General features: G+C 44.2%; 2 protein-coding genes across 12 annotated transcripts in view; one reads left to right on the forward strand and one right to left on the reverse strand.

Moving 5' to 3' along the window:
* The window catches only part of LOC126035258 (splicing regulatory glutamine/lysine-rich protein 1-like), a 134,849-nt gene that overhangs the window by 72,729 nt on the left and 46,471 nt on the right, over nt 1-15,649 (reverse strand). For 5 of the 11 annotated variants that reach the window (XM_049793615.1, XM_049793617.1, XM_049793614.1 and 2 more), the window contains exons 9-10: nt 6,508-6,981; nt 463-549 (exon numbers count right to left, since the gene is read on the reverse strand). In XM_049793615.1, the coding sequence (XP_049649572.1) occupies nt 463-549; nt 6,508-6,981 (561 nt within the window). Of the gene's footprint in view, nt 1-154; nt 270-462; nt 550-6,507; nt 6,982-11,992; nt 13,041-15,649 lie in introns of those variants that run through there. The other 6 variants (XM_049793612.1, XM_049793610.1, XM_049793619.1 and 3 more) reach the window with 3 other exon arrangements.
* LOC126035315 (translation initiation factor IF-2-like) overlaps nt 1-15,649 on the forward strand; it is a 307,625-nt gene that overhangs the window by 11,550 nt on the left and 280,426 nt on the right. The window lies entirely within an intron of this gene.

Genomic DNA, 15,649 nt, shown 5'->3' on the forward strand with positions numbered 1-15,649 from the left:
GGGCTTTTATTGATTTAAAGCAAATTTGCATCACTAACATTTAAAACTCTCCAGCTGAAAGCATATCAAAGATCAAATCCATGAAGGGGGTTTTTTTTGGTGGGTTTTTTTTTTTTTAAATTAGAACTGAATCATACTGACCAATTGAAATTACCTGAGATGACCAGTGAAAAGGCAGTAAATCAATGAAAATACTTCCTAAATTGTTTTCAATATATGTATCTGCATCCACCTTCAAGTGTTCTGTTTATTGAAAAACAAACCTTTTCCTTAGAAAAGAAAATTATTATTGAAGAGCTTCTTGCATAACAACAACAACAACAAAAAAAATCCGGAAGAAACACAAATTAAGTTAGCTCCTTTCATAACACTGATCTCTATATCACATTTCAATTTAACAAAAATACTGTAACTTTTTCCTCCTTTACTGCTCATGAACTTTTATGTTTACATCAAACTGACCTTCTTGGAGAAGGAGTTCGTGAAGACTTTCTTTTTGTTGTTTTAGGAGACTTAGAGGGACTTCTACTCTTCCTTTTACGCCTTTCTCTGGAGGACCGAGAAATTCAAGATCACCAAAGAAAAATAATAAACTCAGGAACTGCATAAAACCAGAAAGCTCTTAAAATGATCTGACACAACTGAAGTTTAATTCCTGAATACATGAGCTAGCATTCCTATTGGTTTAGAAGCAGTGTAAAATGAAGCTCAAGCTGTTGTCAAAATCAAAATGAATAATATCTATTGTTTTCCTGGCACACCATGCTCAGCAAACCTACATATCATTCTATAATGCACTGAAGAGCTCTTGGTATTTTACAAAACAGCTGTTTTACACAGATGTATGGAATTTGCTGAAGTTGCTGTTATGGAGTCTGATCTCAAATAGAACAGAACATTAAATAACACTGCAAACATATTGAGGCACACGTTAAAAAAATTAAAAATCGAGCAGGTAAAGCTTCATTCAATGTAAACATAGAACCTATCTCTGTCAAAGTAAGATGACTCTTTCCTATCACCTCTTCATAGAGCAGTAAAAGCAGACAAGAAGAACCATCAAAGGAAAACAGAGAAGTTAAAAACTAATTGACTGGGCACTTTAAGATACTGCACAAAAGCTACATTTATGCATACCAGCTTTTGCAATTCACACCTAATTTCTTTAATATTTAGAAAGGCCAAGAAAGCAACAGTTATTAGATAAATTAAAAAAGGATATATTAAGATATACCTAGTATCACTATTTGGATTCATACTCTGACAATATCATCTAGCCTGACCTCCTGAAGCTGCACAGGACAAAAGTTCATAACTATTTTGTTCAGCAAACTCTTAAGTTTGATTCAGTCTTTGGTAAACAAAAATATAAAGTGGCCTCAAAATCATGGAAAAACCCCCACAACCATTGATCAGCTGTTCACTGGTTAACATGCACCTCATTTTGAGCATCCTCACATTTATCATCACCTTTTACAAAAGAGGATATTGGAAATGAATATATTATTCTGACAGTGCTCCCACTGGGTCTACATTGAGTACATGGCCCACTTTATTTTGCTTTCCTGCATACATATCTGTGAGCAACCAATTAAGTGCCTGTGAGAGACTGATTCATCTTGAGCCATTTGTCTCAAAGACTGTTTGTGGTGAGTGACTGAACTGTGAACTATTTATCTCGAGCCATTTGTCTCGAGGATGGCTTGTTTAAGCAGGACACTCCTCTGGCCGATAAGGACGATTACCAGTCCATTGAGGAGAGGGGCTGGAGCCTCCTGAAGCATGCAGGAATACGGGGAGACTACCATTGTCATGGAAAATGTAGTCCTTGAGATAAAATACTGGGGTGTTGATAAAGGTCCTGTGATAGACGAAACCTGCAGTGCCTGAACAGTAGGTATGTGCATGTATCGGCCCTATAAAAAACTCTGGAGACAAGCTGTGGTGTGCATCCACCACCAAAGAATTGAAGACTGAGGACCAACGGGATGCCACTGGATCCATGGTGGTGACTATCCTTGCAACTCTATCCCAACTGCTTGCTTGATTTCTGCCTTTTTTCTTCCATTCTATCCTATTGCTATTATTTTCTACTTTTGATAATAAAAGCTTTTTTGGGTATACAGCATTTGACCTCGTTTGTGTCTTAATCTCGCTCTTGGGATCATATCAAAACCTTCCCCGACACTGGATAGGGACAGTGCCCTAGTAATTGTGTTCAAACTAGAAACTGTTTATTCATGAAATCCAATTTTCAGTTTCTGCTTTTCATATTTCAAGTTGAAGAACTACAGCTGTGTCTGACGGCATTACTACCTCTGTTACATTTGTCTATACAAAGATTTTTGTGTGCCTATTTTTATTAACACTCTTAAGCAACACTAATACAGGAAAATTTAAGAAAAAGAGGTTTGAAAACTTTGATAGTGATCCCATGTCTCTAAATCATACACAGAACTAACATTCTTGTCTCAAAGGAAAAATCCCACAGGCTAATGACTGGAGGCAACTTTTTGTTGATTTAAATAAAGTTCACTAGGAATGGCTCCAAGATTTGCCTTAGATCAACACCAGGTCTAGCATCGCTAGAATCTTTTAATTTTGAGACGGAAGCTTTGGGGCAGAGACATTTCTCAACACCTGTCTCCAACTAGCAGCTCTTGGAAGAATGGTGGCAATGTGAACTAACTTCCTAGGAAGAGAGCGAGCTTTCAGCCTCTTCATATTCTGTTTGCCCCTAATTAAAGCACAAATTTTGTTTCTTACCCTGATGGAATCTGAGCCTTGCTAATGCCAGCAGAAATTGCCAGTGGAATATATGGGGTCCCTCTGCCTTCTTTAGGTAAAAAAAAAAAGGGGGCAAAAAATAAAGAAAAAATCCCAGAGAAACAATATTTAATGGGTAAGACTGACTGGACTTGATATTACCACCTTCAGGTTGGGCCATTACAGGGTTATGAAGGAAGATACCACTTCGGCCATCAAGAAGTCTTCTCTTTGGACAAAGTCCCTACCTATCTCCTTTGCTAGCCTGTAGATGCCTCTTAGAAAAGGAGCCCAATTCTCCTCTTCCTCTAGTCTGTGTCTCTTCCTTCAGCTAAGAATGAAAAATAGCCACCTCATTTCTAGTACTTGGCATGCTGTTTGTCAGTAAAGCCAAGTGAGCTGCCACCTAGTTCTTAGAAGGTCTTGTATGTTCTATTCCACCTCTTCTCCAAAAAGACAACTAGAAGACTATTTGTCCGATATTTTACACTCTTCAGAAAAAGGATCTGCATCTTCAAAAATGGTCCCAACTCAATGCTACAGTGTAAATCCAGACAAATGAAATGCCAGGTTGTTGGATAATCTTCTCCTGAATGGTTTGTAACCATTTCCACTAGGCAAAGTCAATCACCAAAGTAAACAGACACCCCTAAATACAAGCTAATCAGGACTTGGTAGCCCAACCTATTGACAAATACTTTTCAGAATAACAGAATTACTGAGGTTGGAAGAGCCCTCTGGAGACCACCTAGTCCAGACCCCCACTCTCCCAAAACAGGATCACCTAGAGCAGGTTACTCAGGGCCACATCCAGTCAGGTTTTTAATATCTCCGAGGATGGAGACTCCACAATCTCTCTGGGCAACTGGTTACAGTTTGCCCAAAACCCACAAAACTTAAACAGTAGAAAAAAACTTTTATTTCTCATAGTTCAATATATGCCCATTGCCTCTTGCCCTGTCACTGGCCATCACGGAGAGGAGTCGGGCTCCACCTTCTTCACACTCTACCATCAGGTATTCAATACACACTGGTAAGATACCCCCTCAGCCTTCTCCAAGCTAAAGAATCCCAGCCCCCTCAGCATCTCCTTGTATGATGGATACATATAAAAACCAATGTATTTCTCTCATCCTCTATCTTCAAAAAAAACATTGTCCCTGTTTAATGGCATCTGTATGAAAAATTAATTTCATATAAAAGTAGGACTTTGTACTGTGAGACCATTAGAAGAGATAGACTAAATTTCACTAGAATTCTCTGCCCAAGTACATGACATTTGAGCCTTCCATGATGCTTTCTTAAATAGCGGGATGTTTAAAGGGGAACATAACTGTTGCAAACTAGAGTATGAATTTTTTGTAAAATCCAGCTAACTACACTTGCTATTTGACATTAGGAATTGGGTCTTCCACCAAGGCTCTTGCATAAAAGTTACACATTACTGTATTGGGTTTGCATGGCAAGGTTTTGGTAGCAGGGGGGCTACAAGGGTGGCTTCTCTGAGAAGCTGCTAGAAGCTTCCCCTATGTCCAACAGAGCCAGTGCCAGCCAACTCCAAGACGGACCCACTGCTGGCCAAGGCCGAGCCAATCAGCAACAGTGGTAGCGCCTCTGTGATAACATATTTAAGAGGGGGGAATAACTACTGTGCAACAACAACCAGAAGAGAGGAGTAGGAATATGTGAGAGAAACAACCCTGTAGACACCAAGGTCAGTGAAGAAGGAGGGGGAGGACGTGCTCCAGGTGCCAGAGCAGAGATTCCCCTGCAGCCTTTGGGGAAAACCATGGTGAGGCAGGCTGTCCCCCTGCAGCCCACAGAGGTCCATGGTGGAGCAGATATCCACCTACAGCCCATGGAGGACCCCACGCCAGAGCAGGTGGATGCCCAAAGGAGGCTGTGACCCCGTGGAAAGTCCGCGCTGGAGCAGGCTCCTGGCAGGACTTGTGGACCTGTGGAGAGAGTAGCCTGCACTGGAGCAGGTTTTCTGGCAGGACTTGTGACCTCGTGGGGGACCCACGCTGGAGCAGTCCATTCCTGAAGGACTGCACGCCATGGAAGGGACCCATGCTGGAGCAGTTTGTGAAGAACTGCAGCCCGTGGGAAGGACCCATGCTGGAGAAGCTCATGGAGGACTGTCTCTCATGGGAGGGACCCCACACTAGAGCAGGGGAAGAGAGTGAGGAGGAAGGAGCGGCAGAGATAACATATGATGAACTGACCACAACCCCCATTCCCCATCCCCTTGCGTCACTCAGGGGGAGGAGGTAGAGAAAAACCAGGAGTGAAGTTGAGCCTAGGAAGAAGGGAGGGGTGGGGGGGAAGGTGTTTTAAGGTTTGGTTTTATTTCTCATTAACCTACTCTGGTTTGACTGGCAATAAATTTAATTCATTTCCCCCAGTTGAGTCTGTTTTGCCTGTGACAGTAATTGGTGAGTGATCTCCCTGTCCTTATCTCGACCCATGAGCCCTTTGTTATATTTTCTCTCCCCTGTCAAGCTGAGGAGGGGAGTGACAGAGCAGCTTTGGTGGGCACCTGGCGTCCAGCCAGGGTCAACCCAGCACAATTACTTATCTAATTCAATACTCCTGAGGCATACAGGCAGAAAACGTTTTCAACACTGACAGAACTCTCTCTACACTGTGCAGGTATTCAACCCATGAAATAAATGTTAACAATGCATTAAAATAGGAAGCTGCAGATGCTTAAAGAAGCCACAGTATTTTGCCCATAAACCTCCAAAACAACATGGACATTTCATATAAGCCAAACAGAATGTTTAGAAACCATTACAGCCTTTTCTGCATTCGATGAACCATGAACTCCTGAATTTTGAGGGCTCTGGAAATTTTGCTTTTGTCCAGGGAAGTGATTATAACTTTTCCCAATTCATCCAGCATTTCATTCTCTCAAGGTAACAGATAAAGTTTGGTATCTAAATTTGACACGCGATATTATTGAACTCCATAATTGCTGAGGCATTCAGAAAGGACTTTTTGCTGTACTGAATTTATCCAGACTTCCACCCAGTTTACCCTCCCTCAGAGGCAAAAACAACAGCTAGATTAACCTTGACTGCTTTGCTGTTTACTATCAGCATGATTAAGGAATGTTAAATTTTACTTGTATCTGGCCATCTAACCAGCTAAACAAGGTATCCTTATCTTCCAACTGAGATACATTCACTGTCTGAATGGCTAGCCAGCCAAGCAACATGCTTGTTTCCTGCTGTTCACCTATCCAGCCAAGAAAATTCATTGCTTGCCATCCTTAAGGTGACCATGTAGCAAATACTACCACCCAACTGTTCGTAAACCCAACAAATTGCTCTACAGACCAACACTGTACAGTATGTAACCAAGGAACTATGCAACAGCAACTCAAACTTTCATCAGGACAAAGATGATGTTTGATGTCCCTCTATCATAACTTTTGGATGGCTCCAACACAGAGAAATGGCAGAAGAACCATCTACTTACTGTCCTCAAGGACTATACTATATAGTTATGTGAAAAGCAAGCACCAGCTACCCAACAAGAAACTATTTTCTATCAAGCATCATACAGAGCCCTTAGTAATAGATTTTACTTCATAGGGAAATCTACAAAACAGAAAGAATAAAATTGAATTAGTAAGCGATATGGTGATATTGATACATAAAAATTAAGATGCACATTTTTCATGGTGTGTCACTGTACTGACAAGCCCAAAAAAGCATGAAAAAATACTAAACAAACCTGCTGGAGCTACGAGATCTTCTTGAAGAGCTATAGCTTCTTGGGGGTGTTCTGGATCTCTTATCTTTCTTCTTTTTATCATCTATCTCTTTTTCTCTTTCTCGATCCTTCTCCTTATCCTCATAAATTTCCTTTTCTTTTTCTCTGTCCTTAATCTTCTCTCTGTCCTTCTCTCCCTCTTTCTCAACATCATCTTTTTCCTTGTTCTGGCCTACCTCTTCCCTGTCTTTTTCCTTCTCCTTGTCTTTGTTCTTTTCCCTGTCCCCATCTCTATCCCTATCCTTGTCTCCAAATCTCTCTCGATCTTTGTTTTGCTCTTTCTCTCTCCCCTGGCCCTTCTCCCTGTTTCTCTCTTTACCTCGCTCTCTTTCCCTTTCTTTCTCTCTATCCCGGTCTCTCTCCTTCTCTTTGTCTCGGTCTCTCTCTTTCTCCTTTCCTTTTTCCTTGAACTTTTCTTTGTCTCTTTTCTTGTCCCTGTGAAAAGCAAAACACAAATCCATTAATTCATTTTTAAACTTTCAATAAAAATTACAACTAACTCCTTAGCATACATTAATTGTTCAAGAGAAAATATGTGTTTCTGTTGAAAAATAGTAAGTATTAAAAATTTTAATTTTCCACCCCTCCCTGTTCACAATAAGGGAGAGGCTATATAGCTAAGAAAAATTTGGAAACCAAATTGGGAAAGGGAGGGCCAAAAATCAAAACAAAATGCAACCTGCAAAGTGATTGTCATGGTTTAACCCCAGCCAACAACTAAGCAACACGTATCCGCTCACTCAACTCCCCCTCCAACCAGTGGGATGGGGGAGGGAATTGGAGAAAAAAAAAGTAAAACTCAAGGGTTGAGATAAAAACAGTTTAATAGAACAGAATAATAATAATAACAACACTTATCGTGGTTTCAGCCCAGCCGATAACAAAGGACCACGCAGCCGCTCGCTCACTCCTCCGCCCCCCTTCGGTGGGATGGGGAGCAAATGGAGGAGAGAAAAGAAAAAGAAACTGGAACCTAGAAGGTTGAGATAAAGGCAGTTTACTGGGACAAACACAAAGAAATTACAAGAACAACAACAACGGCACTAATGGAAAAGGATACAAAAACAGTGATGCACAGTGCAACTGCTCACCACCCGGGACCCAACGCTCCGCCAGTTCCCCCACCGGAAAACAGAGACCACCCCCTGGCCCGCTCCCCATTTATATACTGAGCATGATGTCACATGGTATGGAATAGCTCCTTGGCTACTCCAGGTCAGCTGCCCCGGCTATGCCCCCACCTCCCAGGTTCCTGTAAAAATTAACTCTATCCCAGCAGAACCCAGGACATTACCCACCCCTTATTCTATACCATCTACATCATGCCCAGATCCTACATTTTCCAATCAACCACTACCACTTTCCTTGTCTTATATATAAGTATATGGACTCCCCCCACAACTCGCACACACACACACATACATAGTGTTCCTTTAGCCTATGGGCTATCCCTCTAATGTGTCCATCGATTTTGGGGCTCCATCTGTTGTAACAGTTCTTCAGGATAAGAGAGAGATGGTGTGAGATGTTGGGTTGTTGTACGCTGCCTCTGGAACTTGTGGCTAGTACATTTGGTGCAACTCATGCCCTTGGTCTGCAGGTCGAAGATGTTGATCTTGAGGAAATTGCTGATGCCAGTTCAAGTTCTATCGCTGTTGTACTTGGCTCAGTTTCAAAAGTCCACCCTGTAGTCATTTGGATAATTCTCACAATAATACCCTTGATATGGCATATAGACACTATAAGATACAATGACATGCATTGGCAGGTTATTTAGCATATTTAAATATCATACAGCCCAATTCACTGGCTATTCTCTCCCAAAATCAAATCTCCCTGAGGTACACATTGAACTTCCCCATCCTTCTGCATCACCCACCAGGTGTACCCAGGTCCTTGAGCAAAAACAACCCCTTGAATGGGTTTGCCTCTGCTTGAGGGAGGACTAACCCAGACTGTCTTTCCTAACATACTCCTCATGCGCACTACAGGGACTTTATCCCCTTCTACAGTATGTGGAACTCTTGGTTGGGCGGGGCCAGCCCGATTGGCGGATCCTCTAGTATTAACTAACCAGGTGGCTTTTGTTAAATGTGTATCCCAATGCTTGAAAGTTCCACCCCCCATTGCTCTCAATGTAGTTTTCAGCAGTCCATTGTATCGTTCAATTTTTCCAGAGGCCGGTGCATGATAAGGGATGCGATATACCCACTCAATGCCATGTTCTTTGGCCCAGGGGTCTACGAGGTTGTTTCGGAAGTGAGTCCCATTGTCCGACTCGATTCTTTCTGGGGTGCCGTGTTGCCATAAAATTTTCTCTTCAAGGCCCAGGATAGTGTTCTGGGCAGTGGCATGGGACACAGGGTATGTTTCCAGCCATCCAGTGGTTGCTTCCACCATTGTAAGCACATGGCACTTGCCTTGGCGTGTTCGTGGGAGTGTGATATAGTCAATCTGCCAGGCCTCCCACTGTTTATATTTCAGCCATTGCCCTCCATGCGACAGGGGGTTTTGCCGCTTGGCTTGCTTAATTGCAGCACGTTTCACATTCATGGATGACCTGCGCGATAGTGTCCATGGTCAAGTCCATCCCTCGATCTCGAGCCCACCTATATGTTGCATCTCTTCCCTGATGGCCTGAGGTATCGTGGGCCCACTGAGCCATAAATAGCTCACCCCTCTACGTTGCCAGTCCAGGTCCACCTGAGACACTTCAATCTTGGCAGCTTTATCTGCCTGCTGGTTGTTTTGATGTTCTTCAGTGGCTCGACTCTTGGGTACATGAGCGTCTACGTGACGTACTTTTACCACTAGCTTCTCTATCCGAACAGCGATATCTTGCCACAGTGCGGCAGCCCAGATGGGTTTACCTCTGCGCTGCCAGTTGCCCTTCTTCCATTGCTGTAGCCACCCCCACAGGGCATATGCCACCATCCATGAGTCAGTATAGAGATAGAGCACAGGCCACTTTTCTCTTTCAGCAATGTCTAACGCTAGCTGGATGACTTTCACCTCTGCAAACTGACTCAATTCACCTTCCCCTTCAGCAGTTTCTGCAACGTGTCGTGTAGGACTCCATACAGCAGCCTTCCACCTCCGATATTTTTCCACAATGCAACAGGACCCATCAGTGAACAGGGCATATTGACTCTTATTTTCTGACAGTTTATTATACAGTGAGGCCTCTTCAGCATGTGTCACCTCCTCCTCTGGCAACATTCCAAAATCTTTGTCTTCTGGCCAGTCCCTGATCACTTCTAACATTCCTGGGAGACTGGGGTTTCCTATGCGAGCCCGCTGCGCGATCAGTGCAATCCACTTACTCCACATGGCATCAGTCGCATGATGTGTAGAGGAAACTTTCCCTTTCAACATCCAGCCCAGCACTGGCAGTCGGGGTGCTAAGAGGAGCTGTGTCTCAGTACCAACCACTTCTGAGGCGGCTCAAACTCCTTCATATGCTGCCAAGATCTCTTTTTCTATTGGAGTATAGCGAGCCTCGGATCCTCGATATCCCCAACTCCAAAACCCCAGAGGTTGGCCTCGGGTCTCCCCAGGTGCTTTCTGCCAAAGGCTCCAGGTAGGGCCATTCTCCCCAGCCGCAGTGTAGAGCACATTTTTAACATCTTGTCCTCTCCGGACTGGCCCAAGGGCTACTGCATGAACAATTTCCCGCTTAATTTGTTCAAAGGCTTGTCATTGCCCAGGCCCCCATTTAAATTCGTTCTTCTTCCGAGTAACTTGGTAGAGAGGACTTACAATTTGACTGTAATTTGGAATATGCATTCTCCAAAAGCCCACAACACCTAAGAAAGCCTGTGTTTCCTTTTTATTAGTCAGTGGAGACATAGCTGCTATTTTGTTGATGACGTCCGCAGGGATCTGACGAGGCCTGTCTTGCCATTTTACTCCTAAGAACTGGATCTCCTGCGCAGGTCCCTTGACCTTACTTTCTTTTATGGCAAAACCAGCCTTCAAAAGGATTTGGATTATTTTCTTCCCTTTCTCAAAATCTTCTTCTGCCGTGTTGCCCCATACGATGATGTCATCAATATACTGCAGGTGCTCTGGAGCTTCACCTTTTTCTAGTGCAGCCTGGATCAGTCCATGACAAATGGTGGGGCTGTGTTTCCACCCCTGGGGCAGTCGATTCCAGGTGTACTGGACGCCGCCCCAAGTGAAAGCACACTGAGGCCTGCACTCTGCTGCCAAAGGAATGGAGAAAAATGCATTAGCAATGTCAATTGTGGCATACCACTTAGCTGCCTTTGATTCCAGTTCATATTGAAGCTCTAACATATCTGGCACAGCAGCGCTCAGCGGTGGTGTGACTTCATTCAGCCCACGATAATCTACTGTTAGTCGCCATTCCCCATTAGATTTCCGCACTGGCCATATGGGACTATTAAAGGGTGAGTGAGTCTTGCTGATCACTCCTTGGCTCTGCAACCGGCAAATCAGCTTATGGATGGGAATCAGGGAGTCTCGGTTGGTGCAATATTGCCGCCGGTGCACCGTCGTGGTAGCAATTGGCACCTGTTGTTCTTCAACCTTCAGCAACCCCACAAACGGAGAGTCTTGGGAGAGACCAGGCAGGGTAGACAGCTGTTCAATCTCCTCCGTCTCCAATGCAGCTATACCAAAGGCCCAACGGTACCCTTTTGGGTCCTTGAAATACTCCCTCCTGAGATAATCTATACCAAGGATGCACGGGGCCTCCGGGCCAGTCACAATGGGGTGTTTATGCCACTCATTCCCAGTTAGACTCATTTCAGCTTCCAAGACGGTTAGCTCTTGGGATCCCCCTGTCACACCAGAGATACAGATGGGTTCTGCCCCTTTATAACTTGATGGCATTAGGGTACATTGTGCACCAGTGTCTACTAGAGCCTTATATTCCTGTGGGTCTGATGTGCCAGGCCATCGAATCCACACTGTCCAGTAGACTCGGTTGTCCCTCTCCTCCACCTGGCTGGAGGCAGGGCCCCTCTAATCCTGGTTAGAATATCCGTTACTCACTTTCTTCACACGTGAATCAGAAGTCCCTTCAAGGGGATCAGAAATGAGATCAGCCCATCTACTGCGCCTGGGGGACTGCTCACGGGAAACTGGGGCAGCAGTTTTCCAAGAAGAATCCTCTTTTCTGGTTGCTTTTTCTCGCAACTCCTGTACCCGTGCATCCAAGACTGAGGTAGGTTTTCCATCCCACTTCCTCACGTCCTCTCCATGGTCACGCAGATAAAACCACAGGTTAGGCCGTCGTGTATACTTTCTCTCTCCTCTCTCTTGGGCAGAGCAACGCTTACTCCCAATAACTGAGATGCGGGCCTGTACAGGTGAGGAGGACGACAGATCCAGTTTGAATTGCTGGAACTCTCGGGACAATTCCTCTACAGCTGAGACACAGGCCCGTAGGGAGGAAGAGAGACTTCCTTCGTATTGCCGGAGTTGGATAGCCAATTCATCCACAGTTTGTCCATAGCCTTCTCTCTAGGACATTACTGCCAATGAGTTGGCATATGTTGGTGGTGCACTTTGTAGAAACTTCCGCCACATGGGTGCATTGGACTTCATCTGGATCTGTGGGTGACTGCGCATTTTCTGGATCATTATAAATCTCCTCCAGCACGGCTAATTCTCTCAGGTACTGGATACCTCTCTCCATGGTGGTCCACTTGCCTTGGTGACATGTAACTTCATCCCTGAAGGGGTATCTTTCCTTTACACCTAACAGAAGTCGCCTCCAGAGGCTGAGGACTTGTGTTTTTCTCCCAATTGCCTTGTCAAGGCCACCTTCCCTAGACAGGGATCCCAGCTGCTTGGCTTCCTTACCCTCTAATTCCACACTACTAGCCCCACTATCCCAGAATCGGAGCAGCCAGGTAACAATGTGCTCACTTGGGTGGCGGCTAAAATCTTTTCGCATGTCATGCAACACAGTCAGGGATAGAGATCGGGTAATTATTTCAGGTTCTGCCTCTTCCTCCTGTTCTCGCAATGACCCTGGTTCATCTTCATCTCTCACTAAGCGAACTGATTTCTTTGTGTGTTTCTTTTTCTGTACAGGGGCGACTGATACTGGCACAGGTTGGTTCTCTGGTTTAGCTGAAGTGTCTGTCATCGGGGTAGGAGCAGCCACGGTACCTGTTATCATGGTAGGGGCAGCCACGGTGCCTGTTGTCCTGTTTTCCATCTTTTCCCCCTTTTCCCCCTGAGGGTGCTGCATAATATCAAGCAGTGTTTGGTAGATACTGGCCAGGGCCCAGCACAGTGCAGCGAGTTGTACGTCTTTGGAATAGCCACAGCATTTGTCTTTCAAATATTCTACCACTTCATGAGGGTTCTGTAGTTGTTCGGGAGTGAACTTCCAAGCCACTGGAGGTGAGAAGTTATCTAGATACCTGCCCATATCCTCCCACATGCTGTTCCATCCATGAGTATCCAGCTTTGGGGCAGATCTCTGAGTGGTCCTCTTGAAGAGCCTTTTTGTAGCCCTAAACAAGACCTGAAACATAGTCAGGAGGCATAGCACTAACAGCACACTGGCTTGCGCATCCCAAGGATATTCAAAATTCTCAAAAGCTGTTGTAATTAGTCGGAAGGACAAAAGGGAGGTGAACGGACGGGGGGAGGTATCCCCCCCTAATTTCCCCATGGATGGGGTGTAATTACCAATAAAATCCGACAGAAGGTGCCCAAAGTATGGAAATTATATCACTGCCTCATACAGATACCAGCTTAACCTCATGACCAGTGAGGTAATCATTTCACAAGTCGACATTACCCAGTACAGCAAAATGATAATCCCAATCACTCTCCCAGAGATGAGATACGCAACTACAGGCAATACATAGAGCATATAAGATATTACAAAACGCCACCATGTAAACAAATGAAACAACATTGTGACTAACATCTATTTATCTAAGAAATGCGTTTGACAAATTTGTTTCAACACGGTCTGGCCAGATCTGTCGTTATCTCAACCCTTCTGCCCCACGTTGGGTGCCAAAAAGGACTGTCGTGGTTTCAGCCAGGCCGGTAACAAAGGACCACGCAGCCGCTCGCTCACTCCTCCCGCCCCCCTCCGGTGGGATGGGGAGGAGACGGAGGAGAGAAAAGAAAAAAACCTGGAACCTCGAGGGTTGAGATAAAGGCAGTTTACTGGGACAAACACAAAGAAAAATTACAACAACAAGAACGGTACTAATGAAAGAGTATACAAAAAGAGTGATGCACAGTGCAACTGCTCACCACCCGGGACTCGACGCTCCACTTGCCCCACCGGAAAACAGAGACCACCCCCCGGCCCGCTCCCCATTTATATACTGGGCAGGATGTCACATGGTATGGAATAGCTCCTTGTCTAGTTCAGGTCAGCTGCCCCGGCTATGCCCCCACCTCCCAGGTTCCTGTAAAAATTAACTCTATCCCAGCTGAACCCAGGACACTAATAAAATGACAATAGTAATAATAAAAGGATTGGAATATGCAATTGTTGCACAATGCAATTGCTCACCACCTGCCGACTGATGTCCAGTTAGTCCCCAACCGGCCCTCCCACTCCCACCCCCACTCCCCCCAGTTTATATACTAGACATGACATCACATGGTATGGAATACCCCTTTGGCCACTTTGGGTCAGCTGCCCTGGCTGTGTCCCCTCCCAGCTTCTTGTGCCCCTCCAGCCTTCTTGCTGGCTGGGCATCAGAAGCTGAAAAATCCTTGACTTTAGACTAAACATTACTTAGCAACAACTGAAAACAGTATGTTATCAACATTCTTCTCATACCAAACTCAAAAACATAGTACTATACCAACTACTAGGTAGACAGTTAACTCTATCCCAGCTGAAACCAGGACAGGAATATTATTACACTTTGAAAGAATATCTCTTTTCACCTCACAGGTACGTTACTATACATACATAAGTTTTCTACATTTTGTCAGGAGTGAGAAACTCTACAATTCGTAAATCCATTCTTTAATAAAGTGTGTCTGCGTAAAATGGAATGTATATTAAGCACCCCCACGTGAATAATGACAGTTGACTGGACAGAAGTCTCTATTTTCCAACCTAAACGATTCTATGAGTCTATAGTGTTCTCTGACAAACATCCTGGAACTGCTTGGAAGTCCAACATCAATTAATACACAGAAACAAACAAAAAAACAGGGAAAAAATTTCACCAAATTCCCTCAAAAGGCAAATGTAAGGTCAAAATTCAACCAAGACAATTCAGTCATCTGTAATGTCATTAGGAATTTGAAAATTATTGAAAAATTGGTAAGACGGTAAAAACAGAAGCAAGGTAACAGAACAAATCAGCTTCTTCGGGATAGGCAGAATGATAGATGTTCATAAGAACAGTGAGGAAAATTCTAATGGATGTTCTAGTAGTCAAGCCAAATAAAAATTTATTAGATCATAGTTTTGCCTGGAAAATTACATTTTGGTGAAGTATTATTTGGAAGTGTGAGACTCTGATCCATCTTTCCTTTCTAGCAAAGGGAAGAGAGATGTACAACTCCTAGCCCTGCCTCTAGGACATATGAAAACAAACAATTGTTCAGAGGGAGAAACAGGAGAAAGCACATCAGAAGCAGTTGATCATCATGCCCTTTCATGTCCAAGAGAACCAGACTGACAGAAGTTGCTGTGTCTATTGATACTGGTACCTATTCTAGGATTTTTAAAGATTCTCAAAGAGACTCCTTCAGACATTAAAGGCCCTGCACACAGCCCCCACCTTTCTTCGTTGGAACAAATGTTTGGCTAGTAATAAATAGTAGGCTTGTTTCATGGTCTGTGATCTGAAGTCTTTGGTTCCCATCAGGTTTTGGCAAATACCTCTTTAGATGTCTCGCATCATAAAGATGAAACAGCACACAATGCCTGCAATAGCAAGGAGTCTCACAGTGACCCAAGAAGCACCTTCCAGTTATTTATCACAGAGATTTCATTGGACTTGCCCCTTCTAGTGAGCAGATATCTCAAGAAGCTCCAGACAACAGCAACAGAGTCGAAAGGATCCGTCAATGAAGCCCAGCTACGTAGCCTACTCCTAACTGTTCCCACTGAGGTCCACAGATCTGCAGTTCT

The sequence above is a fragment of the Accipiter gentilis genome, chromosome W (genome assembly GCF_929443795.1).
Source record: "Accipiter gentilis chromosome W, bAccGen1.1, whole genome shotgun sequence".
In the NCBI taxonomy this organism is placed as follows: domain Eukaryota; kingdom Metazoa; phylum Chordata; class Aves; order Accipitriformes; family Accipitridae; genus Astur; species Astur gentilis.